The sequence below is a fragment of the Annulohypoxylon truncatum genome (assembly GCF_022578515.1).
Source record: "Annulohypoxylon truncatum strain CBS 140777 unplaced genomic scaffold F4807scaffold_23, whole genome shotgun sequence".
NCBI classification, from domain to species: domain Eukaryota; kingdom Fungi; phylum Ascomycota; class Sordariomycetes; order Xylariales; family Hypoxylaceae; genus Annulohypoxylon; species Annulohypoxylon truncatum.
In genome coordinates this window covers 366,492-393,454 of record NW_025953809.1, presented here as the reverse complement: position 1 = coordinate 393,454, position 26,963 = coordinate 366,492, and the positions used below count along the sequence as shown (strand labels likewise).

Here is a 26,963-nt window from a genome sequence, read left to right as displayed (position 1 = left end):
TTTGGTTCGACGTATCCTGATCCTTGGACTATACATAAATGTATGTATTTTGTAAGACGGACGCCTCGTGTACTAGGTCCTTGAAGAAATCGTCGAGAGAAAGCGATTGGAGGAAGGTAAGTATCCGCCAAGAACAGTATTATCAATATAGCAACCTTAAGCTACCTAGGTAATGATGAACTACATCTATACGATGTATATAAGTATGTCAAGATACAAGAGACTTGTAACCCAAGCTTGGTTGGGCTATCGTAGTTTCAGCCAGTTATATTTTATCCAATGTAAGTCCCGACCCCTGAATTTGCTGGGGTTGGTTCAGCCCTCCGTCCTCCCCGCAGTAAGCAACTTGCATCCATCCTACCTCGTTGTGTTCGGACCGACGCGTTAATCCGTCATCATGTTATAGACATACGACTTTACCCAAACTTCATAGGAAGGCTAATCCCATGCATTTTTGTCTGGTTTACTTTTTATGCCTTTAAGTTGGATTGGGTCAAAACAACAAAATACTACGGCGTACGATATCTATTGCTTAGCTGGTATCCTCGAAATTGCAGGTTGGGGTGAAACGGGCAAATCGACTCGTCAATAATAATACCTAGGTACTCCGGCTGTTCCGCAATATGCGTCCATCACAAATTCTTCGAAGCAGTGAGCTCCCAATCGGCAAATACAACCAGTAAGTAGAAGAGACCAACTCCAACTTTCACCATGCCTTATTCTGCTCCATATCAACAAGGAACCACTTTGCTTAGCCGTAGTCTTACATGTATAGCTATCTAAACAAGGATACTTGGGGCCACCTCGGTAAGTTGATGATTAACTATATATCAAGCTGTCTAGAAAATCCAATCTTGTTACCTAACACTTCTTCCACCCTTAGGCTGTATCCAACCGCAGAAAGGAATAATCACATACCAAGTGAGCGCAAACCGCCAGAACGTTCTCGCGGGCGCTTCCAATGATGCCATATTCAACACCTGGCGTCGGTTTAGCAAGCAGGTTCTATACTGGGCCCCGCCGCTTTTAGTAGCTTATTATGCTATGGACTGGGCTATCAAACGGTATGTTAAAATCAATGGGGAGCCGTTCTACCTTTGAAGGTTGACTATCATGTCACAGCAATGAGTATCTCAATAGCAAGCCTGGAAGAGCTGAGACAGCTGGAAGTTGAAGATTAAGCATACTGTGTATTCGTAATTGGATACGACTATTACACATTGAACAATTCATTGCTAACTTTATGCCATTCCCGAACTTACCTAAGTTCTAATTATTTCCAAGATATTTGGCCTCACTCTCCGTTCAGATGACATAAAGGTTTTTGGGTTTCAAATTAGATGAAAAAGAGTAAGTGAGTATAAATGCTTAATATAAGGATTTGGCACCTTAGTTTACATAAAAATAAAGATTCAGTAATCTCTAGTATTTCTACGCAATCCCACTTATGATTCGATTTACACTGTGAATATTATGTAAACTGGACTACGCATCTGGGCATATATTAAATGAAATTCTCTGGGCGACAAAGCCAAGTCAAGAAGTAAGAATGAACCTTCTTGGGCTTTACCACGCCAGGAACACCCCAGGCGAAGGTAGTATTCAGAGGCAGTATAGGAGTGGCACGGTATAGACCCACAACCCCCTAGTAAAGTGCCTAGGTATAGTATTGTGTGCGTATTGCCTATTACACTCCAACATTAATAATTGTCTTCAAGGTCTAGGTAGTTTCTTTAAGCACTCCCGTGCTGTCCATGCCATTTGTATTATCTTCAATAATAAAATGGGGTATCGGGAAAAAGACTTCAAGCTAATATTCCTAAGGCCTCATATACTTGAGTATACAGGGATAAACATTTACCTAGGGGAACTTTCACTGCTTGTATAAGTAACCAATAAGTGCTATGCATATCAAAACTTGAAAGAATATAAATGTGACCTAGGTTGCGTTTTCTTTTCGTCACTTAATAAGCTGATCGTTTATTTCTTTGATTATATACATTTATTGGTAACTACTGCAAAGCTACTAATATTATTTGAAATCGTACATGTTGGTTCCTCTTGCATGAGCCATGTGATCTATGCATGAATGGTATCTTAAATGAGACGTTGAGGTGTAATTGAAACTGACAAGACGGTAGTTTATAATCACAATGTCACGATGCCGTGACCCGGTATTTCCGGAGAGTAGACGAACAAGGTGATTCTGCAACAAGTCCTGCATAGAAAGCCCGCAACTTACATCCATTGCTTCATATGCAGATTTGGTACCATCTGTTAAAGTGGTTTGGGTCCCTACCCCATGAGCTACCTCTAAGATTATTCTGTGGTAAGACACGTCATTCACGACAATAACATAACGACTCGAAAGACCTCGGGTCTTTCATTAATGCAAGACTCTATAAGCCCCTCTTCGATGAATTTGCATTTAAGACATGGCGTACTCCATGTATTTTATACGAGTCGCCTCAACATCTGTTATCCTCTATAGCTGTGTCGATTATATAACATAATCATGGCTTCGCAATCATTTGACGCCTCAGCTTTGGCGGAAACACTGGAGAACCTAGTTCATGATATTGACAAGAAGCCTTTTTCGTTGAAGGATGAAGATCGTTACAAGTTGTCCGAAGCAGCTAGAAAGCTGAGCTGGACACTCGAAGCACCAGGAGATACTGTTCATAGAGTCATCTATTCGGCAAGTCCTGCCATGATTTATCCCAGAAATCCACATACTAACAAGCTAAATCACCTTGAAGCCTCTACAGCTTCCCCTAGCTACTATCGGCGTTGAGACACGGATCTTTGAGATTTTGTCGGAGATTGGTGGAACTGCTACTAATGCGGAGTTGGCGAAAAAGGCCAATGTTGACCCTGCTATGCTGAGTAAGTTTTATCTAAATCGTGTATATGATTTATCTTATTGGAAAGCAGAACGACTTTTGCGGTATTACCAGTCTTTTGGGTTTATTTCCCAGCCAAGCAACGATGCGTATAGTGCCAACAATGTCACAAAAGCCATGGCATCTCCAGGAGCACGTGTAGCATGTCCCGTCCAGTAAGTCGCCTACTTATATGAATGAGATTGATTGAACTTTGAATTAATAAAATAGCTTGGAAAAATTCGTTCCCATATACAACGCTATCCCAGAGTTCCTCCGCGAGGCCGAATACTCCAACAGTGCGGACATAAACAACTGTCCCTTGAATCTTGTACATTCTAAAGATGGAACGTTCTGGTCGTGGCTTGGGAAGGACCTTCCGCAGAGGGAGCGATTCACTACATGGACACAATGCTTCCGATATGGTCTTCCTACTATTTTTGACGCCTTTGATATCAAGGACGAGATTGGTCAAAACTCGACAGATTCAACAATCCTATTCGTCGACGTTGCCGGAGCTTCAGGACATCAGTGTGTTGCATTCAAGCAAAGGTATCCGGAGCTACCTGGTCGAATTATCCTTCAAGACAGGCCGGAAGTCATCCAACAGGTAAAAGTACCACTACTTTCAGTCTAATAGCTTGGAGGTCCAGGAGCACCCACTTTTCCTTCTTAACTGTTGCATCGGTCTTAGTATTTCCAGATACGGTAGTTGGCATGCTAGAACGTATCTAATATTCCGATAGGTCAAATCAAGCCCACTTCCTGGGTTTGAGAGAATCGAAGCACAGCCTCATGACATATTCAAGCCGCAACCTATCATAGGTAAGTCCCTCCATCTGTAGCGAATACTGAGAGAAGTAATAACACACCTTAGGTGCTCGGGCGTACTACTTGCGTGCCATCCTTCATAATTGGCCTGACGATAAATGTATCGAGATCCTACAGAACATCAAAGCTGGTATGACGGAGGAGTCCAAGATCTTGATCGATGATATGGTGCTTCCGGAACGTGGGGCGCATTGGAGAGCTACTCAGTTCGACTTTATAATGTACTCTTATTTTGGAGCGATGGAAAGATCGCGTGCTCAGTGGGAGGTGCTCCTTGACAAAGCTGGACTGCAAATCCTCAAAGCATCGGAGTACACTAAGCAGCTTAATGAGGCGCTAATTGTGGCTGTCCCTAAGTAGCAGGAGAAGTCGTTGCATCTTATATATTGGCTTTAGCATCGTTGTGCGCCTGACCTGAGAGGTTACCAAGTCTACTGTTGATAGGAAGCAGCTAACATTTCGTACTACTTTGTTTGATTACCTACATCGTAGCCAAATTTTTTTTTTTTTTTTTGGTTTTTTTTTTGGTGGTATGATGATAATATCATTCTCTCCTATCCGGCCCCCCTATTTGAGCCCCACATTTTGTGTCGATCGACCACTAAGCCGGCCTTATCATGCTATTCTAATTTGGTACTGTCATTATGTCTTACTCGCGTGTCATATGCTTTGCGGTTTCCGAAACATAAAAGATGTAAGATTACATTCATGGCTGGTGTCTAATGGACAAATAGAGCACATAGCTCAGTAACACTGAATGAGTTCGTTCTAGTTAACCTAGTCAGAAACTATGGTGTCCTTTCTATTGGGTTCATATAGAATATACCTCGGTAAGCTTTCTGGGCGTTGATATCGAGTAGTTGTCATTCCTGACCTTTGGAGAATGTTAGCCGTATACGAGGTAAATCAGTTTAATCAGCAGGTTTACTTTAACTTTGTAATTTTCGTTGAATTTGGCTCGTAATACCACAATGAGTCTCTCGGGATTGACAAGATAGCTAGGGATTTTATATCTTGTCAAACATGCTGCGCTGCTGCCCATGGTACTCACTTGATTTGGCTCATGAGTAGCGCTATTTGGCGTTTGTATGGTGTTTGGATTTAGGCCGATCTTCATTTTGGGATAGAAATTCAGTAATAACAAGTAGAGATAGAAACAATTTGAATGACACCAGCAGGTGCTGTCCGATGCTCGCGTAGGTCTTATATAGTTTCTATGAGGCAGTACCACGAGTCAGCGGGTGGGGTGTAAGCGTTGTATGGCTGGTTCCGAGGACGAATGAATTATCGTTATGTATCCCAAAAGGGTTATCTTCTTGAGACCTTACGGTAAGTTGTGGCTTCGTGAAAAGCAATCGTGGTGCATTTTGGAGCCAGCATTGTTATGTGGCAACTCCCGATTGACACCAGCTATTCTTGTATATTGTGACACTGAAGCTTTTTTATTTGAGGAGGGGTTTATTGGACTCTAGGGCGCGTACATGCGGCTCGCAATTTGCCTTTATTCATTTCTGCCTTGAATTACCCCAAGGCGCACTCAGCAAAATGCGACGGCGATAACGAGCTATGGGGCCATGTCAGAAAGGTATTATAAAAAGCAAATATAATGCAAATAATGCGGTTGTGTAACACACCCTCCGTCCGATTGTGGTTGGAGCTCAGCTTATCTTACAACGCTAAGGGGTGTGGTTGATAAAATAGGAGGTATGGAGGGATGGTTTTCGGCTGGACGAATGCCAATGGCTATGCATCTCTATCCGGGCAAATTGGTGTTTATAGGTGGCTTTTGGCTCATCGGAACAACTCAAACTGTAGTAGATATTATACTTAAAAAGATTAAACTGGAATAATCTTCATAACTTACCTACCTACTGTCTTTATTTCTTACTTGTGCTCAGATCGCTCTAGGGATGCAGCATCTTAGAAGTATTCTTGCGACATGGTATGCAGCAACGAACATCACGGCCGATGATAGGCCTTCAGATCATCACCTAGGCACATATGGTGTGTAGCACAATTTCCTTATCCATTTTTCAACATTAAAAGGCATGCGTACATCTCCAAATGAAAGGTTGGATGTACCGGTACGGCCAGTTCGGTGAGTAGAAAAGCCAGGGGCTTCTAAGGGCTATAATGGAACGCCTATGATGAGATACCGATCCTTCCATACCTCGGCTTCGGATTTTCCACTATTATCACCCATAATGGAGGGCTTACAAGGTGAATTAGTTAAGAAAGATTGAGCCCATGAGGCTATGCCTGAGGTTCTGAAGCTGTAGACTGCCATAGTTACCAGTGAATGCCTTTTGGAACATGGCGGCACACTGCTGCCTATTAGGTAGGTTGCCTTGCCCTTACACCTTTTTTTAGACGTATCGGTTGCCTGGTTGCTAAACCTATTCGTGGCTGCGTATAAGTATTCCCAGTCTATTGCGAATCCCAGGAGTTTAGTTCCTGATATTTTGACCACTGCCACAAAGAAGTAGAGATCTTTCCCAATTATCTTTATTTCGATACAATGAGAAGTTAACTACATAGTATATTTCTCTAAGCCTGAGGATTCCACATACCATTTCAATTATCGCCGTCCACAAGAAACTGACCTAGGTACGCTCCAAAGATTCTCCCCCTCCAAAGTGAGTAGACACTTAGTTGTATTTTACGTCTTACATACGAATTCTAATGCTATAATCACACTTAGATGAGCGCTAAGCATACGCCATACCATGATCGTGGTAATTCATTACGACAGCAGTCTCGAAATCATTCGAATTCAAGCGTGAAATGTACGACTGCACGGCCTGCCAGGGATAGAGAGTTGTCTCATGCTCTGTGGGAAGCGCTAGTATGCTCATCCAATGATGATAGCAAGTGCTTCATACCTTTCAATACTCTTCAACTAGCCAAAGACCGAAAACTTGTTGAGCAGACTCTCCGACACAAGGATTCCGGTGTCTCGGCGGGTGACATACCAAAGTTATTAGAGACAATCTGTTCAGGAGAGCAGGCCCCAAGTGCCAAGTCATTCTTCCGGATATTTGCTATTTTAGTGATATGTAAAAATACTAGGTATATCAGCGAATTTATCGAATTAGGTGTGGACGACGCTTATCTCCCCCTTCCAACTATAAGGCGAAGTGAAGGCAAGATCACAATTCTGCACAAGAACGAGAAATACCGTCCACGGATTAAGTCAGAAAAGGTGGAGAGAATCTTCCAAGACCAGGAGGATTGGGATTCCGACAAACTACATAACTTTAATACGCGGCAATGGTGGGCCATTGCGCCTTTCCTCTGGCGACGAGATAATGTGATCCCACATTATGTCCTGGAAGCCAGCGATGTCCTACCCTTCACTGGGAATGAGCGTAGCAAAGGCCCCCAGATTGAAGTGGATGACCAGGATGGACCCGAGACTGTGGACCCAGAGCCGTTATTAGAAAAAGAAGGAGGGTTTAGTGATGTTTTCAGAGTACAGATACACCCATCACATTACGACTTCGGTACTCAACCAGTGGGTCTAACTTATCAACTACACAGGGTCTATAACTAATAGCCTTACAGTACAGTGATGGTTCACATACCTACATTCTAAAGCGACTAAAATCGCCAAACGAGAATGAGTTCAAGCAAGAAGTCAACGCTCTCATAAAATATGATCACGGCATCGGGAAACATTTGCTCCCGCTGTTAGCTACGATTGAGAAAGAAGAAACCAATTCGAATTCGAAGTATTATTTGCTGTTTCCAGAAGCGAAAGGAGACCTACGCGATTTTTGGAAAACCCAGTTCACCAGAAACGCCAACAGTTCTCTCTTGAGATGGATGGCTGAGCAATGTCTTGGCGTAACTAGGGCCCTCTCTATGCTTCACCAAGATCAAGATCAGGATAAGCAGGAAGACTATCCAATTTATGGTCGCCATGGAGATATTAAGGCTGCTAATATCCTCTGGTTCTCTAAACCCGGCTCGACCGATCACTCAGGTTGGGTCCTAGTTTTGTCTGACTATGGTTTGGTGCGATTCCACCGATTCATGTCAAGGTCCATCCAAACTGCGCGAAACATAAAAAAGACCATTACATACCAAGCACCAGAGTTCGACATCGGAAAGATATCTAGGAAGTCAGATGTATGGGCTCTAGGATGTACCTTTCTAGAATTCATCACATGTTACCTCAAGGGATTTCACGCAGTTAATGAGGACTTTCCCAGTCAACGTGGAGAATATGATGAGCGCCTTAAGTTCGATGCCGATAAATTCTACCGCACTATCCAAGATGGCAAATGGGCCGAGCTGAAGCCTAGCGTCCGGAATTGGATTTCAGACCTCCACCAGAGTCCTAAATGCTGTCAATACCTCCATGAATTTCTCCACTTCATCGAGAATAACATGTTACGCATTGAGCGAGACGAGCGACCAGCGGCATCTGAGGTCGTTGAAACGCTCGAGAGTCTCCTGAAAAGATGCCAGAATGAAAATTATCTCAGCGGGCAATCCGGCCAATGCAGTGTGTGGCAACATGGGAGGTTGTGAAACCTATCTCAATTATTCTTGTCCTACACATTCCATCTTAAATATGGAGGTCGTCTAGTCCTATTCATTTCAATGAAGTTTCCCTGCAGTCGCTCAATTTTGAGCATGGTAATTAGATGGGGTGGTACGAGGAGGCAATGAAGTTGATTGGCGTTTGCATTTGTATCTAAATAGAGCATGATACCCCCTTTCATCTCATGGACCAAGGCATTGTAACTCGGCCAGGGAAAATACCGTTAATAATGCTTATGTGCAGCGCACTCAAGTTGAGTCTCATCATCCTTTAAATGGGCACCTTATTAGGATCTTTCCAAGATGCGTAAAATTATTAAAAGTTATGTATTTACATACCTTATTCAATTTCCTCGGTGCCCACACAACCCAACGGCCATTACGCTGCTAATGAGAGTCAGCCACACGGTTCGACTACAGCCTGCAGGATACGTACCTTAAGGATATATCCCTTTTCCCCAAGAAGCTTATCCAAAACTTCTCTGACATCCAAACCGTCATTATAGGTGCATCTTAGGATTGAATTGACCCAGCTTGGAGGAGGCTTTTGTTTGTGAGGACTCATTCTAGAAGGAATGATAGCGTTACCTGCGCCATGGTAAGCCAAGGCAAACTGCTAGGCAAACTTTTATTTTATGGGGTGAGATCGTTGAGATAAGTCTCCTCCATGAGGCTTATAGAGTAATGCATACTCCAACTTCCGAAGTGGCATCTAGGGACCACGCCAGTATCATGATACTACCCCAGACCCAATATGCATAATCAATATCTTGCGCATTATTCCTGTTGGTCCGGATATGTGTTAGTGGCATATTCCTAAATATCTTAGGATATAATAATTGGACGCATCTTACCTCACGATACGCGGGAAGTTCGATGCGAGAGATCTCCAACCAGTCATGAACCAACCATATAATGCAGCTTGTAGCTCAATTGTATCAACGCATTGCTGCCCGACGAATTGTGCAGCTGCCGAGCATATCTGCCGTGTTGGACACGAGGCTCTTTAGGGTCTGGTCGAATATGTTCAGTCAAAAGGTTAGCCCATCTAGGATATTTGAGGATCAAGGATGCCGTTGCGTTCAAATGTGCATTTTACCATTCGACCAAGCCCCCAGTATCAATTGATAACATAGCTATTGGATTGGGGTACCAACTCTTGATGCACGGCAACCCCCCCCTTTCCCAAGATTGAAAATGGATTGGCCAAGCACCGAGACGCTTTTCAATGATAATCATTTCGGGAACTTCAAGTACGAACCTAGGTCATTCAAGATCGTTAGGAAACTGTACACTGATAAGGTATGTCTTCAATTTACATTGATATCTCGTTATACGCCAATATTAATAAGTTATACAATTAGGAACTTGAATGTTGGGATATAAAATCTCCTAGAGATTTGAAACAGTGGATTGAGAAGGTTTGGCAATCAACTCAGTGCTAAGTCAAGCTCACAATATTTCAGAATAGGCACTTGTTGCGGGAGAGTTATCAAGATGGCACAGTTGCTATGTTAGTTTTCATCCGGCATCAACGTTAATATCAATAAATACCAACAAGGCCATTCCAGTCTCTTCAGCCGTGGCGGAAATGCGGACTATTCACACACATCATACCTCCCAGTTACAAAGAGTGGGTTTAATGAACTCATTGGACTATTCCAAATCCACCCATCAATTGTCCGAACCATTCGCCGGGAGATGACATCCTTTTCCTATACTTTACCATACCATCACAATCCCGACACCAGCACTGTTGGTAAGAGATCATATACAATTCGTCCTATATTTTTGACACTTACAAGTGATGATGTTTCAAGCATACACTGCAAGGATGTGTTCACAATGGCCAGACGATATTGCCATGTCCTCGACATACTTGATCGATAGGAGATTGAATCTCTCCGTCTACTACGGCTGCAGCGAACAACAATCTCTGGATCTTATGGACCGCCTAAGCAGAGCAGGAAACGCCATCCTTCATCCGATGATAGCTTCAGGTATACTTGCAGAACTGGACCGTAAACGCCTCTTCGAATGCGTAGAGTTGGCCACCGACGCATTCGTCTCAAGCACCGAAATGCTCTGCTGCCCCTCTATTAGCCCAGAGACAGTTATAGACCAGGAAGGACAAAACATGACTCAGCTATCAGACCTATACAACAACAGCAGGGAGCTTGCCAAGAATATTCGAAAGGTGGAATGCCAGATCTCTGATATGCGAACGCACATATGCGACTTTGATGCAAGGGAAAGTCAAGGTCACAGAAGCCTGAAATCCAAGAAACCTACCAGGGAAAAGTTTGATGCATATCTAAACGCATCAAGCCCTGGTACCCAAATCCATGCGCGCCTTCTTGAAATTGAAAATGAATATGAAGATAAGCTTAACACTTGCTCCATGATCCCGGATAGTCTAGCCTTCACGGCGCAAATAGTAAGTTATTGGCCCTTTGTCAATTCACCCAAATCTACCTACACAAATTCCGCTGTCATCCACAAAATGTCACCCTTCAATGACTGAGCTTTCCCGGAGGGGTTTGGAAATACTGATACGTGTTGATGTGGAGTGATGGAGTTCTACCCTTTATAGGGATAGACGCCGTTGAGTTCTTTATGTGGCTATGTGGTGAAGCTAATTCCTAGATGATGTATAGGCGGCGAACCATGCAAATAATCGTATGGCGTATGATACACAAACGAAGAATACGCAAATGAGAACTATAGCTCTGATGACTATGATATATCTCCCGGTAACATCGGTTGCGGTTAGTATGGCGTCTATAGTATGTGCCTTTACCTGCTAATGTCTCTAGTCAATCTTCTCAATGGGAGTTTTCAATTGGACGGCCTCAGAACAGCAGTCAGTTTTGACATCTTACTTCTGGGTTTATGTAGCCGTCGCAGGTTGCCTGACAGTGTTAACTCTGGGAATATGGTGGACACTGACTCGAGCACAGAGAAGGCAATATGACTCAGACATTGATATTGAGAAGCTAATGTGAATAAGATTCAGGGGCTACACTAAGGCATAACACTAGTGGTAGTTTTAAATACTAAGTAGTGTTCCAGGTCAATATTCATCTGCAATGACTAATTTGCCAAGTCCACTCTACCAATATGAGGCTTCTATTTTGATATTTTAGTTTAAAATTTATTCGCATAGCCATCAGATGTAGCCTCATATTTGTAATTCTACTAACTATCAGCACACATTGGGTGAATATTCAGGATTTGCGATGCTAGTACGTCCTCTACAGCACCTTACTCCGTACAAATATCAGGGGTTAAGGGGATTTTGTGGGACCATCTGATGACTAAGGATATTTGCAGTCGCTTTGATTTATATTGGACTAGTATGAAGATGAATGCCTTTCTTAGCACAAAATGATTCTATTGAGGGGAATAACCGGAACTAATAATTCTAAGGTACTTATCCATTAGGTACCTAGACATTTTACCATTCCGCAACCATATTGTTCTGTATTATTGCTACCCCACCATTCCTTGGGCATAGGATCGTTCCGTCTTGAAGCAACTGGCAAAGCCTAAGACCAGAGTCTGTGACCCAATCATGTGGCATAAAGAAATGCCGTGTCATGATGTCCGTTTTGTCAGATATATGTGCGGTACAAACCCAAAAGTTGTTGTCCAAGAACACTAAGCGTCCGTCAGGTAGTATGCCTAACGGGAACAAGACTGCCTCAACGATGGATTTAGAGATATCAATGGGGCTAATCGGCGTCTGAGTCCCTAGACCACCTTGTATACTTAGATATGTGCTTGTGGATAGCACTATGAACCCATAATTAGGACCGCGTAGATGAAAGCTCGATGTTCGTAGTAAGAGGAGGCGTGAATAATAATTTTGGCAAATTAAATCGATCGTGAGCGGTCCTGATGGATGCAATGGGATTTCTAGGGCAACAGAGCGTTCTTCCTGTAGATTCCAACTGAAAATTGAGACATGGCTGATACTGACACTTATTAACGCATCTGGCCTTGATGGGTGCTGCATCCAATGAGCAGGCAAAGCTTCTGATGTATCACGCTCGGCAGTCACCTCACCGTTTGGCAAAGATAGAACCTGTGACTTACTAGCACCATGGACGAGAAGAAGCTTCCCTGTAGTGTCAAAAAGGAGCTGCTTCACATGACCGCGTCCCTCAAGTTGTGATCCCTTTTCACTGTACACGTTCTTCACAGAAGGCTGCCCATGTCCCGCGTCATCTGTAGAAATCTCTTTGATCATAACTGCTCCATTCAAGAGGACCAGTGCAAGTTGATCATGGCTTTGATTCCAGGCAAGAACGTCCAGGTCTATCCCAACTATAGCCTGTTCAATGACGTGTCTGCTGCTGCTGATCGGATGATAAAGCTCAACGACGCCATCAATGTTGATATATGCAACATGCTGATCAGCTCTATTGCAAGTAGCCATCACTGTAATTGTAGCCCTGCTGTTAACTTGGCTTTCAATCGCTGGGATCGAGATAGATGCACTATCCATATTGTCGGCGTCGTACCAAAACCTTTCGCCCAGACCGTCTGCGTCGGCTAGTTGAAGTAAACAGTTTGGTTCCCATATATTGCAGTATGATCCCCTAAGATCATAAAATCTAAAGCCACTAGGACTGAAGCAAACCTTGTTAATCATGTTCTCGGAAGTGAGTTTATATATGATGATCATCGTTTCAACATCATAGATCTTGATAGTTCCTTCGACATCACTGGTTATGAATACCAAGCCGTTAGGGTTACACTGTATCTCATCGGGGACCACTCCGGCTCTCTCTTTCACTGCCTTGTACGTATTGTTTACTGGGCTCCATCGAAACACTTCTCCGTGTATCCCAATCAATTGTGCACCGGATGGGTGCCACACGACTTTCGTAGTACCCGTATGAGAGCGAACCATCATTTGACCTTGATTCGTCTTTAACTTGAGGCGGGCCACCATTTTAGGAGGATCTATATTCCAAATAGACAGGGGGAACGCCCTATACCATACCGCAATTTGGGTACAGTCGTTGTTGAATGACACCGAGGATGGTGTACCTAAGAACATCCCTTCGGGGAAATTTGTTTCTTGCATTAACGCGGGGTTCAACTGCACCCAATCTGCAGAGCCATTCATGTCTTCGCTAGAGGATAGACTATAAATTCTACCGAGATCCGTGACTACCATTAGTGAGTCCGTTTCAGTAAACCTGAGTTCCAGTGCGCGCTGTCTGCTAGGGTTCCTAACATTGAGCGTGAGAGAACAAGTCTCGGTCTTCCATATGCATGTCCGTGAGATCCCGCAACATGCAAGTAAAGAGCCAGAGTTATTAAACGCAAGCGAGTCGATATACTCCCCCGCATCCAATGCCCCGAAACTTTGGAACAGGGTTGTATCCCAAAGTGTGATTCTACCCATTGGCTTATCAGTGGCAACAGCTAGATAAGAAGCGGTTACTGCAAGTCGTAGGGCTCTACCTGCATTTGCAGAAACTCGAGCAAGACAGTCGTTCCACTCTGAATTCGATGGGGAAGAGATGGATAACGTGGCAGTTGGGCTCTCCGAAAACCTTTGGTAAATTACCGACGAGGTAGGACTAAGCGCGGGAATACATGTATGAATTAGCTGCGGATCCTCTAGGAGATATCTGCCAAACCTGGCGGGAAGTCTTGACAAATCGATAGCCCAGCTGTCTATTAGCGACAGATCAGACTGTAGGTTCAGAACTTGTATCCCACCAGCGTCTATCTTCTTGCGCCGGTGACTAAAGCTAGTGATGCTACGAGAAACAGCAATGAGCTCCGCCAAATGATTGCTCATGGAGAGATATTGAATCCATGGAAGAGGGGATGTACTGCTGAAGAACTTAACCAGTGCGTCGAATACTCTATCAGACTTTGGTAAGCAGTTCTCAAGATGGAAAGCCCACGAAGTCGCAGCATAGGGAAGAAATTTAGGCACTCGGAGAGTATTAATTTTTCCTTGTAGACCGCTATCGCAAAGTATATCGAGGCATTTGCATAGGAGGTCTTCATGCGCTGTCTGGCGGTCTAAAGAGAACGAGTGTGGGCTGGACTCTTGTAGATATTGACGAGCGGAATCATGGACTAATGATACTCGATTATGTGTGTCAACGGTGACGAACTGTCCACAAATTTGGCTTATCGTGTGCTTCAGGTCCATAATTGACCCGAATTCATCGGAGTATGGCTCAGAAAGCTCATCAACCGTGAGCGGAGTCTTCGCATACATTGCCCAAGCGAAGAGGATTCGTGCTAGGATCTTGTCTTCCTGGAATTCTAGGTTCTCAACCGTACTCAACATTCGATCATATAACTCATCCATACCATCCGGGGTCTCGCTCAACACTCGTTTCACTTGCCCCTGACGATGACACCTCACAATACGATTCAGAACCAGGCTGGCCCAGAGGAAACTCCCTTGTGAGCGTCTGATAATCTCACTGATAATTTCTGCCCTGAAATTGTCATTGGATGGAAGATGCTCGATTCTGTCGGTGACATATAGTCGTATGTCTCCTTCATTGCTCGGCAGAGCCATCGTATCCACGGATACTATTTCCCCTATCCTTTGAAATGACCGGCTTATAGCTGGTAAAGGACGACTGAACACTAAGACTCGAATAAGGGGTTCAGAACCGCTAACCATAGGTATCAAGTCTACGAGTTGCTCGACTGACTCTGATTCGTCGATGCCATCCAGGATCCAATATATTACTTCATGTCGAAGACTTGACAAGACCTGCAAGTAGAGTTTCTTCCAGAGAGTAACGGTATCCAAAGCATGTAAACGCAACCCAGACTTTGCGAGGTCTGCTAATGCATGACAATAACTGGGAACTATCAGGGCACTCTGATAGGCTAGGGACCGAAGCATATTACTGACAGATCTTTTCTGTCGACTCTCATGCTTGAAAAAGAAGTAAGCGCAATGCTGGCCTTGCTCCAAAAGATCATCCACCACTGCTGAGCACATGGTTGATTTCCCGTTGCCGGGAGGCGCGTATACCCATAGGACAGGAGAAGAACGGCCCCCTTTCCAGTCGTTGAACTCCTTGGTCTCTAGGAATTGCTCGCAGGTTCCTGCTTTCCGAACAGCCCGACAAGCCGCGATATCGTCTTCGGGTGGAGCGGAAATGCCTAATAGAGTGGTGACTTGAGCCAAATCTTCTTCGGCGCTACTGCTCGTCTCTTTGGAGATTCGCGCTGTTGCGATTACACTGCGTAAGGCCCCCACAACGGATACATAGTTGGGATCATCCGTACTCTTAAACTTGCAAACGTCATGATGGTTGGCGATTAACGGATGCGGGGTTTCGTCCGGATAGCCTAGCACTGAAGAATACTTTTCCACAATCATGAATGACATGGGTCCAACATCTGTGTTGAGAGTTTCATAAAATGAGAAGATTTTCAGTTTCGAAGCAAGATGGCGAAACGAATCATTGAGCTCGTCAATCGTTGGGCTCTTTCTCGCAAGCTCCGAAACATAGTCCTTGGGTGAATGCCCGAAGACTGAACTTGTAAGAATCTTATTCAAAGTCTTGGCGAGATCCGTGCCTCGATGAGGTGTCGCTAAGAATAAGACGGCCTTTATGCTTGAGATTATACCGTGGAACTCCTCATTCAAATGACCGTGAATGAAAGCCTTCTTGAATACCAAGCCACCCATTGAATGGGCAACCACGATAATTGGGACTTGACCCAAGCGCTCCGGCCCCCTTTCGCCATATTTCATGCGAAATAGAAGGTCATTCGCAAAATCACCGATGGTAAGAGATACCTTCTCTTTCTTAGACGAGAAGTGCGCGTTATATCCAAAGGTGAGGATCCTAGCAGCGGAAAGATCAGGTTCTTCTGGGAGCCAGAGTTTCGGCCAGAGATACTCTAGCTCACGATTATAACACCAAGTCCTCAGACTCGTGCCTCCAAGGCCATGTATGAATAGTATGTCAACGGACCGCTGCGCGGGCGCGTGCAGGACCAACAATCCAAACGGATCATTTCTCCTATCTTGCGAATCTTGTCCTCGATATCCAATAGACGTCTGTGACGAGAATAGTCGGGCTTGTACATCCGGTGCTGCGCTTCGATCCGATTCGTCGCGTTGTACTAGTGGTCTTTCGGGTAATGATAACGTCGGCTCTGGAAGAGGATGGGTTGGACGATATATCGCGCTTGTCGAACTCGATCCCGAAACGGACGGGTCTTCTGAGCCAGCCTGCTTGCGAGATCTAAAGCGTTTCCACTATATTCAGGTTAACTATCAGCCCAAACTCGGCAATAAGCATATTATTCTGTATAGGAGTCTAGGATGTTACCATTATTAATTCCGAGATTATCTACAGTGTTTCCAAGACATCATGGTGATCATTGCGTTGCCAAGACAAGCATCTCGTGGCTAAATCAGAAAATCGAATTATCGAGCAGATACGTACAACTACTGATAGACTCCATGGTTTCGATCTATTTGACGTGTCTTAGAACTGTGACATTCATGTGTGTGTTGGAAGTAGGGAAGTAAGGCTGACGGCTACGTCGCGGCGCCAACAATTTTCTAACCCCTGGCGATTATCTACTAACTGCATAACTGAACTGTCACATTTTGGCCCCCAACACATCTGAGCCCCTCACCAGAGAGCTTGAAGCCGTGTACAAGAGGTGAAGACAAAAATGCTTATATACCGCCTTTTTTTGAAAATTTGAGATATTGTTGGGCCCATTTTTATTCCAAGCTAAGCCTATTATGGCACGCCTTACCGCTTACAGTTTGAGGCTCTACTATTCCAGTATTAAAATGATTTTTGAAATTATCCCTTACTTTACTTCTTTAAGTAACTTCCTCGTATTATAACTAGGATTATAAAACATAAGGGATAACTTTGCTAATAAAACAATATAATAACATTTATATATAAACTTTTTAAAAAGTTAATAATAATTGTTTAAAAGTTATTATTAATATATTAAAGTTATAATTAAATAAGTATTTTTTTAAATTTATTTTAAGTAAAGTTTAAGGAATTGTCGTGGAAAATATCCTTAATGTAGATCTTCTAAAATGGTTTAGCTTAGGAAAAAGTGGGCCCAACAATATCTCAAATTTTCAAAAAAAGGCGGTAGTGGTAGCATTTAGTGATTTCAAATTAAGGTGAATTAATCAATCCATTTTAGACCCTACCTAATTACACGTACTTGCCAAATTTGACATAGAAGGTACTAAGAAGTATGTTGAGTATCGCAGAGGCTCTCAAGCCCGGTGAAGAGATTATCGAAGTGCAACAATACGATGCATCTAATTGGGCCTCGACAACTAAAGTAGACACCCGAAAAGCGGATGGCTCACCAGGCGCTTACTTTCTCAAGGCTAGTTTGTCTCTCATTTCCCAAGTTCACCAGTAACTTAGGTAACTTATTGACTAATATGTCAAAAACTAACTCGAGTTGTCGGGTATTAGATCTTGAAGACAGCAGATGCAGCCGAGCGCGTTCTGGGCGAGTATATGGCAATGCTCGAGATCCACAATACATTACCAGACTTCGCACCAAAGCCGCGAGGATATGGAAAATACGATGACGAGGGAGCTTATTTTTTCCTATGCGATTATCTAGAGATCAATCATGAACCTCCTGACCATAAGCGGCTAGGAAAGAAGCTTGCCGAATTACACCAAAAGAGTAATTCGCCGACTGGCAAATTTGGGTTCTACGTTACGACATTCGATGGCAAACTGCCTTTAAATACTGCGTGGGAAAGCAACGTAAGTAGGTACTTTCAGATTGATCATTACATCATCCATCTGCATGAATCTACCTCTTATTGAAACAATATGACACAGTGGACTTCATTCTTCAAGAAGCTTATGCTTGGTGTCTATAAATTGGATGTCGAAATCAATGGATTTTGGAAAGAATTAGACGACGTGATGAAAATAACCATTGAAAGGCTGATCCCTCGGCTGCTCGACCCCCTGACTGCTGACGGACGCTCGATCAAGCCATGCCTCATTCACGGTGATCTCTGGGAGTCAAATATTGGCACTGACGCCCACACGGGGGAGCTTTATATCTTCGATGCATGCTCGTACTATGCACACCATGAGAAGGAAATCGGTATTTGGCGCTGTAAGCATCACCAAATGCGGGCAGAAGAGTATCAAAAAGAGTATTTCAAGAATCATGAGCGAAGCGAGCCTGTTGAGGAGTTCGACGACCGTAACCGACTGTATTCGGTGGAGACACTTATCATCAACTCGGCTCATTTCCCTGGCGCAGACACAAGAGGGCTAGCAGTTGAAGAACTGAAATACCTCATAGAGAAGCATATTGTAGGATGATGTCTAGATAAATACGTGGTGGGAAAACGGGTATTTTAAGAATCATTCTTATAAAATAAATATTCTAAATACAAGAATAATTCAACCCAGTATAAGTACCATACCATACAAATTTGGTGGCAAGGTACATTGATAGAGTTAATCACCTGGAATAATTATTGCAAAAAGTTACAATAATTCTATAAACTTGAATTACAGCCCAACTCCCACAAAAAGACAACCAAACGCCAAACGAAAAAGCAGCCACAAAGGGAAGGATTCTCCAGCGGGTATTCCTTCACAGAATAAACGCCTGTTCACAGGCGTTATTTAGTGGAAAAGTTTTCGGTGGACTGGGATCTTTTGGGAGTCGTCCCGTGACCTCGCCCAGGGTGTGGAGCCCTGGAACATCATGAATACAGTAGATCGAATCCCTGATTCAACATTCACAACTCCCAGTCACTAAGGGTCGAATAGAAAGGGGAACTCCTTCAAATAATTATATCACGGTTCTGCCCAGAAAAAAAAAAATATTGGGTGGGTCAACAGCGTGCGTCACTCCAACAAAATGCCCCAATCTTAACATACCTACCTAACCACTGCAAATAATTAGCCCCTTCTACCCGCTCCTTTTCCTGGTACGATCCCTATATAAATATCAGTATTTATGCCAAGCTTTTGGAAACCGCCGTAAATAAGACGTGGTCTAATAAAGCTTACATCAGCTAGTCGAATGTTCAACTTTAATCCATTCGGCATCTGTTGTTTCCCGTCGTCGGGCTTCGACTGCTTTCAGAATTTCAGTCTATAAGCTCTTTTATTAGTTTATGCCACAAATTTAATTTTCGGAGCATGACATATCTTACCAATATGTTTTCGTCCTGGGCTGCCTTCGAAGTATATCAGCTTTCACCTTATCACTATGGCTCCTAACATTACCTCGGCCGCGTCGCGCTTCTACGGAAGATTAATTAAACTATGGATATAAAACAGTAACTTTGGGAACAGTTTCTTACCTCCTTCTCCAAGACTAGGCTCTGATTATGTGTTGTGATGTTAGACTTGGTTGTTTATGGTGACACGTTTCTGGTTTAACATACGGCGATTTCCTCGACGGCAGCCTATAAATAACCTTAGTTAATGATCATTTTACGTTCCTAACTAGATCAATAAAAACCTTCAATAAAACTTACGTCTCTTGACTGTTGAAGGATCTACATATTCTAGTTAGATTTGTTTGGACAAGATCAAGGACTTGATATAAAATAGGTAGGCAGTCATAGCAAAAAGTGAATAGGTACCCTTTTATGGGCGTCAATATTCTAGGACGATGATTAGCGAGCTCCACTCGAACTTTACCCACTAATATGCGACGCACCTTGATTTTCTCGACGCGATGCTAATAACTCGTGATGTTAGTATGGATGTTGCTATATGTCTTATTAGGGGCTTGAAACACACGTCTATCTCTTTCTGATACCACTTTTAGACATCAGCCATCAATCCTTGTAGATCATCCCAAATGGTGGTATCGGAACCTAAATGCATACTTCGTCGGAGCCCTTCTGTATTATATTACTCCCAGTTACTACCGTAGTTGAAGAAGTGTTGTATCAGTGGATAACGTACCATTGGCTTGTCATCAGGTATGGGGAGCCCGGTCTTCTAAGTTGTCCAATGAGTATCAATCGAGAAATTAGGCATCCGTTCACCATCATACCATCTTCTTCGTGGGCTTATGCGTGTCCTGTATGTCATTTAACCAAGATTAGAAAACGCAGATGTCAGGGAGTGAATGGTAGCCGTACGTCGTGCCCGCCCTATGAAGAATATGGATCATTAGAAATATAGTTAAGAATCTTAAAGAAAAAAAAATAGAACCAGAATAAGAGCTATTGAAATGGGGCAAGTATGTTTCCACATTCACTTATCGAGGCAATGAATGTGTGAACGTCAGAGGATAAGATCATGAAACAAACAATGTGAGGCTTCGGTAGGCTAACCTCAAGAGCCTTCCGAGTCACCCCAACCTGCAGATTAGAATTAGTCAGGAAAATGTATTGATTTTGGTTGTAGACCATATTCTCTTGGGGAAGTTTATGGTAGTAATTATTAATGGGCCAGGTTGATTATGCCACGTGAGGAAAGCGGTGTTTGGCATTATATAGACGTATATATTGAGGGAGTAATTATGGCATTAAGGTATAGTTCGTCGAAAATTGGCTGTAAAAATGGTAGGAATTGGGCAAAAATCGCAGAGTGACGTGAACGAATGCCTGAAGTCCTCCGTATGTATTCTCGGGTCGCCATACCTTTCTCTCTTCCTATTAATAAAAATCAGCCTCCACGTTCTGAGACTACCTATACTGTGATCAAAGAGAAATGAACAATAGAAGTATTTCAATGTTTCCGTGAAATTTGCATGGGGATTTTACTCACGAAACAGTCTCGGGCCTTGTGGCCTGCGCGGCCGCAATTGAAACAAGACATTGGCTATATGATGTATTTAGTATTATATACCGATAGGAATTGAAGCGAATAGAAACTAACAGGCATTTTCAATTCCAAACCGAGAACACCTTTTCGAATAGTTTGATTCAGCAGAAGTTCGAAAGATACGCTGCCAAATAGGCACCAACGTGATATTTACCTATCTTACAAGGTAGGTAGGTAGGTAGCTACATAGACTCTAGAAGGTGGAACTAACAGAACTTTACGTTCTACCTCTATTAGGTCCGTCGGTGCCTTCTATTCATTCCCCCTTTTCTCATATAGAGATAGATAGGTACCTATCTAGACGCCCATGTAAAATATGTAGGTAGGTGGAAAGCATTTCTGGCCCCATAAACTACCCAGGTGTAATAGAAGCCACAATACTGCACAGACGGTTACATTAGGAGGCGCGACTAACGATTGGGTAGGAACCTTGCTCTTGGACTCTCAGATTACATCCTTAGGCTAGGTAGTGTTGTAAGGAGTAAATGATGTTGTATTTCTTAAGTTTAAACTCTCGTCTAAAACGTGAGCAAGTTTTTACTTAAACCCTTTGATTACGTAACCACCACACAGTACTTACCTATCTGTCTATATAAAATGACTGAAATCCAATTTGGAGAAAACCATATTACTTTATTACAGTCAAGTCATTCCTCTAGTGTCGAGCCAACCTGTCCACCCAGAAAGCGATTAAAACCACTCTCGGCCGATTGTACCGAACCTGACGTCGATCAAATCAAATCAACTTCACTTTTCGACCTGGACATGGCGTCGCCCGCAGAACCTCGGAAGCCGAGTCCCGAAGAAAGGGACAATTATTATTTTGGTCTCGCAGGAACGCCGAAGCTTATAGCCCGAACGAGTTGCAATCCGTGGGTAAAACAGACTAGAGTGGAAGAGGGATGGAACCAATCGATACACGTACCTATTCGGAAAGAATATGATACAGTGGATATTGAAAGCGATATAGTTGCAAAATGGTCGCCAGAATTAGTCGAGCAACTCATATGTTCGTTGAGAGGTTGCGAATGGAGCTTTTTCTTCCCCATCCGAATTGGACTCGAGCGTACTATAAGGGACTCGAGCGATTTCCCTACAATACTTCTCATCGCGGTTGAGGATGGTACGCTTAGCTGGGACGAAGGCATTAATATTGCTCTAGGATGTCGGGAAGTTTTACGACTTCATAACATTGGCGATGTTGAGGTGGAAATTCGGGAAGGTCGTTGTCACAATCTCGCAGCCTCAGTAGAGCTTGAGGGTCTTGTGAATCCAGCTCGGGGTTTCGACGAATTCAACAAAACCTTGTTGCCTTTACTATCATTTCCGGGCTACCCGGTGACATACTCAGAAAATCGGCGTGGTCAAGGCACGATGGGGCTACACATCAAGCTCCAGGGCGACGACTCAGTCTATGGCTTAACTTGCCGTCACGTTGTGCATAGAGATAGACCCGCCAAGGAAAGTTACAAGTTCTCGCCGGAGTCTGAGCCCGAATACCATGCCCAAGCAACAACGGAAACCATCCAAGACGTCCAGTACTGCCTAGGGAAGGAGATCAAGAGAATGAGTAGTTATATCAGTGAACTTGCTACTGAGAAACAGCGTTGGGAGGACTGGTATCATCTAGATGAAAGCAAAAGCCACTTACGCCCCACCGAAAAGGAATTGCAAGCGTTAGATTGGCTAAACGATGAAGTCGCTTACGTGAAGAAGTTCATTGATCCTCTCGAACGAATAGAAGATAAGGACGCTAGAAAGATCGGTCAACTCATGTTCCACTCACCTCTGGAATTCTCCGCTCATCAAAAAGGATACTTGAAGGACTGGGCGTTGATTAAACTTGACGAGTGCAAATTTCCGGAGAGCCCAAAGAATGCAGTATTCGTGGGCGCTGCGAGTCTAGATGGATCGAACCATGATGCTGATAGTGAATTCAGGGCATGGCTCCGGTTCTCAAAAAAGGATGAAAATGGCTTCTTGTCACTTCGAAAATCTTACGTTAGTTTACGGAAAAAAATGATCGTCTGTAAAAGAGGAGCGACCACCGGCTTAACACTTGGGAAGAAAAATGCGGTTGAGGCTGTTATTAGAAAGCCGGCAGGCCTCGAGGGCGATCAATACGCCTGGCAGATGATCATTATTCCCTTACATGGAAGGTTTTCAGCCGCGGGCGACTCAGGATCATGCGTCTTCGACTCTCAGGGTCGTATTGTTGGACTCCTCTCTTCTAGTGATGACAAAGGAGATTGGCTTCGCGACGGAAGGAGAAGATATCCTGGAGAGAATATCTCGCCTCGCCGAGTAGATAAAGACGATGGCAGGTTGGAACCGATACCTGATGGAATGGACATTACGTTTGTCGATCCCATCCAGTGGGTATTCGATGACATTGAGAGGTTTACGTCTCGGAAAGTTGAACTAGCGTAGGCAGAGGATGAGACCTACATATTAGCGATGGAAAACCCTGCCCAAGCACCGTCTGCTGGGTGGTAAGCCCTTAAAAAGTTTGGGTTGACTGCGGGGTGGTTTATCGCTAGGCTTACGTCGTTGTGGTTAGCCGTAATATGTGTGTGGGAAATAATGATTAGGATTGATCTTGCTTTGGTTTCCGTTCCTTTTTTTCCCAAAAGGGGTTTTGGTCGGTTTCCCAAAGCAGACTAGCAAAGGCTATGTCGCAAATGCATTTCAATCAGACAGATTCAATCTCTCTTTGTCTTGCCGCAGGGTGTTCATAGATAGAGTGTACATCATGGGAAGGTGCGACGAGCACTGTGCAAGTACTTAAGATCTTCGAACTGAAGATCCAGGCTCTAAAGTTTCAAACAAATACAACATCTTATTCCCTCTAATCCTTTCTTTCATGTGATTTTCTACCTACCTAGGTACCTAGGTACACATCAATTCACCTATCACCAATATTTTGCCTGCCCACACCTCTCAACTTAGAATGCAACTAAGTAAGCACAAGCGTTTATTGCTTAGATTATCTTGAATTCTCCAAGATTTTGAGTTGCTCTCTCATTCCATATATAGCCGTCCATTACTTCATAGTCGTCCACCATAGCAAACCCCACCAGCCGATAATGGTGCTGGTTTTGTTTTCGTAAGACAGCAGGAAAGTCGACGCCTTCGAGGATAACGAGAACATCTCCTACCTCGGTACTCTGCGGACAGTGTCCGTATAGATTTGTCTCCCGGTGCGGCTCAACGGAAGAACTTTTGAATAGTGATCTCTGGTTGGATGCGAGCTCATAACATAACCTCACGAAATAACTGAGTTCTGGTGCTGCTCTGGAACGCTTCCCTTTGATTCTCTCTAGGGTCTTGCTTGGAGGGAGAAGACTCATGGTTTGTATTGTCCAAAACAATCGGAATTGCGTAGCTGTATTGTGCTGCCTATTCATGATTCCCGAAGGGGTCCCATAGGGAACTTGACGTCGCTGATCAAAACTCATGTAAAAGCTCTGGAGAACAGCAATGTTGGACATGTGAAGGGCGTCTTCTGCGGGAGAGTATTTTTCAGAGGTCTCCCCGAAGCTGTCACTTACCCAAAGAATCGATCCGATTATCATCCCTCGAAAAGACAAGACCATGTCATCCTGCACGACATGATACGTGCCCGGGAGTTTGGTCCCAGCGTTCCCTCGGCTTCTTAGCATGTTCAGCTCGGACGCAGTTCGATATTGCATCATATCGATATAGTCTATCCCAAAATAATTCGAGTTAAACCATGCTTTTCCTCCTCCATGCCAGTCCGGAACCCAAGATGGTTGATCCACTAACTTAGGTCCAGAAGCACATAGTAAGATGTTTGGATCCCGCGTCCACCACAAAAGCGCGACGAAAAGTTCCCTGTAAAGTTCATTGCATTGCTCCCCTAGAGTCGTATCGCCAACCTGAACGCCCAATTCATGGAGAATCGAATGCACACCGTAGGACTTATCTCTTGGGTCAGTCGCTGCGCGGTGCCAGATTTCCCGAATCAAAGCAGCGCGTACGGTATTATTGGTGTCTGATGAACTCTTAACAGGCGTATGCCTTGCTACAGCCTCGGAGGCTTTTCGCAGGTCTGATAACATTGACGATAACAGATACCGACTGAAATATTTCCACCACAGGCCGTACTCACGGATATTAACTATACTGAAGATTAAAAGACCCAAAATGACGACTGGAACTGCGACGGCCGCATAAACAAGGCCCAGCATTAAGATGAGAGAGCATAATGCCCAAAAGATGGAACCGAAGACCATAAAATACGTTAGAGTGACCTTACCTATGAAGGTACGGTAATTGTCCATTATTTTCGGGTCAGGGTACCTGGATCCTATGGGATGGATATGGATATCCATCCATAACTGAGCGAGTCCCTGCCATCTTGCGAACTCCGTTGAACGTACCACACCAAAGCCAGGTAAGCCCAGGCTCCGCGAGAAACTTCTGGCCGCACACACTTCGTGTACGTGGGCAAACCAAGTCAAGGCGTGCAGCATGCGGTGCCACTCTAAAGACTTGGTACCGCACTGAATCCTGATTCGGGACGCGAGAAGAACCTCTTGCAATGTCCAAATGCGACCGATCCACGGCCTTTCCAAGACATCAGCGATGACTCCAGGAGATACGAATCGGTCACCAACTGGAAGAGGGTTTTGAATGGTACGGTTGAGCCCTACACAGGTTAATTCGCCTTCCGAATACGTGCTATCCAAATTCGCTGAACTCACCGAATTCCCTAAAGTAATAGCGTAACCCTCGAACCTGGCATTTGGTGAACATCGTCAGAGCTAATTTCCAATACAATCGCGACTTCGGAGGCTTGAGGATACCACCGTCTTCGTCGAGGTGTTCCTGGAAGCCAGCGACCTTCAAATAGTCCATAGCTTCATCAGACCGAGATGTCCCAGGTCCTAACCAGACACAGACTGAGACGGCTTGCGAGTATATGCTACCCATTAAAGGGATTTGGTTGAGCTTCTCCTCTTCGTCAGCCTGATTGATGCAAATCGCGTCAATCCACAGCGTCAATGAGCCATCCGCATTTCGATCGAAGTCGGGCGCGACACGCAGATAGCTTAGCGCCTCCCAACAATTATCGGTTATGGGAATTGAATGTTGCCCACACTTTATCGTTCGTGGTTCTGGGGACGGAGGTCCCCAGACGTACGACAACGCAATAAACTTTGGTGACGGGTTGTCGGCCAAGTCGACAACTCGCAGTTGGCCGCGCAGCTCATCTGAGCGATCTTGACTGGTATGAGAACTACCATGCTCGAGCGGCTGAGGAGCTTCTAGGTCTAGGACTCGAATACACTTTGAGCCCGTAGTTAGGAGAGATATGTACAAGGAAGAAGGAGACTTTGAGGTAACATCTGCCTCACTAGCATCCATGATTAGATTCGCATTGAATTAAGTGTTTTTCATTGCTAGATAGTTAGTATGTTTGAGGCATGAGATTCGTATGGATGAAAGTTGAGGTATGAATTTTTCAGGATGCAGGGAATGTTAACCATGTCGTCCAAGACCCTCTTTTGGCTGACGCGAGCATTTTCGATGGCCTCATATTTGGACAAGGATCTGCCGGAAATAAAGCACAACTTTGAGGATATAAATGCGTTGGGAGCTATTAACGGCGCTCGTATTGAAATCCTTTGATAATGCCTTGATTAATATCGGTGGACACCACACACTTGATGTGCTAATATGTATATCTCCTCTGTCGCTAATTTGGGTATTAATGGCGGACGACAGGTGTTAATTGAGGGATGGAGGGGTAGCTAAGTGCACAGTGTAATGAGTGTCAACAGCACGGTACGGTAGCAAAATAGTGATCAAAGAATATGTGCTTAGCTACGATCTCCGCCGCCTT

At 44.0% G+C, this 26,963-nt stretch overlaps 10 protein-coding genes across 10 annotated transcripts; 7 read left to right on the top strand and 3 right to left on the bottom strand.

The window, feature by feature from the left end:
• The first annotated feature begins 258 nt into the window (after window positions 1-258).
• On the top strand, window positions 259-1,426 carry F4807DRAFT_432173 (cytochrome b-c1 complex subunit 8). Its single transcript, XM_047998579.1, has 4 exons — window positions 259-679; window positions 776-807; window positions 884-1,064; window positions 1,123-1,426. Exons 1-4 carry the CDS (start codon window positions 624-626, stop codon window positions 1,172-1,174), a joined length of 321 nt encoding a protein of 106 aa, XP_047852768.1. The 5' UTR covers window positions 259-623; the 3' UTR covers window positions 1,175-1,426.
• Window positions 1,427-2,515: 1,089 nt separating this feature from the next.
• Window positions 2,516-4,265, top strand: F4807DRAFT_468810 (S-adenosyl-L-methionine-dependent methyltransferase; the record flags this gene model as incomplete). Its single annotated transcript, XM_048002645.1, has 6 exons — window positions 2,516-2,677; window positions 2,760-2,886; window positions 2,935-3,058; window positions 3,114-3,492; window positions 3,629-3,707; window positions 3,760-4,265. The coding sequence occupies 6 exons, from the start codon at window positions 2,516-2,518 to the stop codon at window positions 4,071-4,073; spliced, it is 1,185 nt and encodes a 394-aa protein (XP_047852767.1). The 3' UTR covers window positions 4,074-4,265.
• F4807DRAFT_432168 (uncharacterized protein) lies at window positions 4,154-5,171 on the bottom strand. Its single transcript, XM_047998578.1, has 3 exons — window positions 4,642-5,171; window positions 4,540-4,587; window positions 4,154-4,481 (listed from the first exon to the last, which is right to left on the bottom strand). The coding sequence occupies exons 1-3, from the start codon at window positions 4,828-4,830 to the stop codon at window positions 4,458-4,460; spliced, it is 261 nt and encodes an 86-aa protein (XP_047852766.1). The 5' UTR covers window positions 4,831-5,171; the 3' UTR covers window positions 4,154-4,457.
• A 1,243-nt stretch (window positions 5,172-6,414) lies between these two features.
• Window positions 6,415-8,249, top strand: F4807DRAFT_461969 (kinase-like protein; the record flags this gene model as incomplete). The annotated part of the gene is made up of 2 exons (XM_048001754.1): window positions 6,415-7,227; window positions 7,278-8,249. The coding sequence occupies 2 exons, from the start codon at window positions 6,415-6,417 to the stop codon at window positions 8,247-8,249; spliced, it is 1,785 nt and encodes a 594-aa protein (XP_047852765.1).
• A 1,069-nt stretch (window positions 8,250-9,318) lies between these two features.
• Window positions 9,319-9,882, top strand: F4807DRAFT_157210 (uncharacterized protein). Its single transcript, XM_047993293.1, has 3 exons — window positions 9,319-9,563; window positions 9,626-9,682; window positions 9,728-9,882. The coding sequence occupies exons 1-3, from the start codon at window positions 9,459-9,461 to the stop codon at window positions 9,800-9,802; spliced, it is 237 nt and encodes a 78-aa protein (XP_047852764.1). The 5' UTR covers window positions 9,319-9,458; the 3' UTR covers window positions 9,803-9,882.
• F4807DRAFT_157214 (uncharacterized protein) lies at window positions 9,732-11,394 on the top strand. The gene is made up of 4 exons (XM_047993294.1): window positions 9,732-9,774; window positions 9,833-10,698; window positions 10,919-11,029; window positions 11,078-11,394. The coding sequence occupies exons 2-4, from the start codon at window positions 10,069-10,071 to the stop codon at window positions 11,264-11,266; spliced, it is 930 nt and encodes a 309-aa protein (XP_047852763.1). The 5' UTR covers window positions 9,732-9,774; window positions 9,833-10,068; the 3' UTR covers window positions 11,267-11,394.
• Window positions 11,395-11,620: 226 nt separating this feature from the next.
• Window positions 11,621-16,931, bottom strand: F4807DRAFT_432137 (uncharacterized protein). The gene is made up of 2 exons (XM_047998577.1): window positions 16,604-16,931; window positions 11,621-16,530 (listed from the first exon to the last, which is right to left on the bottom strand). Exons 1-2 carry the CDS (start codon window positions 16,604-16,606, stop codon window positions 11,719-11,721), a joined length of 4,815 nt encoding a protein of 1,604 aa, XP_047852762.1. The 5' UTR covers window positions 16,607-16,931; the 3' UTR covers window positions 11,621-11,718.
• Window positions 16,932-17,510: 579 nt separating this feature from the next.
• F4807DRAFT_461966 (Fructosamine/Ketosamine-3-kinase) lies at window positions 17,511-18,619 on the top strand (the record flags this gene model as incomplete). The annotated part of the gene is made up of 3 exons (XM_048001753.1): window positions 17,511-17,652; window positions 17,754-18,043; window positions 18,122-18,619. 3 exons carry the CDS (start codon window positions 17,511-17,513, stop codon window positions 18,617-18,619), a joined length of 930 nt encoding a protein of 309 aa, XP_047852761.1.
• Window positions 18,620-21,859: 3,240 nt separating this feature from the next.
• Window positions 21,860-23,524, top strand: F4807DRAFT_461964 (uncharacterized protein; the record flags this gene model as incomplete). Its single annotated transcript, XM_048001752.1, has 1 exon — window positions 21,860-23,524. The coding sequence occupies one exon, from the start codon at window positions 21,860-21,862 to the stop codon at window positions 23,522-23,524; it is 1,665 nt and encodes a 554-aa protein (XP_047852760.1).
• Window positions 23,525-23,913: 389 nt separating this feature from the next.
• On the bottom strand, window positions 23,914-26,863 carry F4807DRAFT_432106 (heterokaryon incompatibility protein-domain-containing protein). The gene is made up of 2 exons (XM_047998576.1): window positions 25,822-26,863; window positions 23,914-25,766 (listed from the first exon to the last, which is right to left on the bottom strand). The coding sequence occupies exons 1-2, from the start codon at window positions 26,483-26,485 to the stop codon at window positions 24,076-24,078; spliced, it is 2,355 nt and encodes a 784-aa protein (XP_047852759.1). The 5' UTR covers window positions 26,486-26,863; the 3' UTR covers window positions 23,914-24,075.
• Window positions 26,864-26,963: the final 100 nt, after the last annotated feature.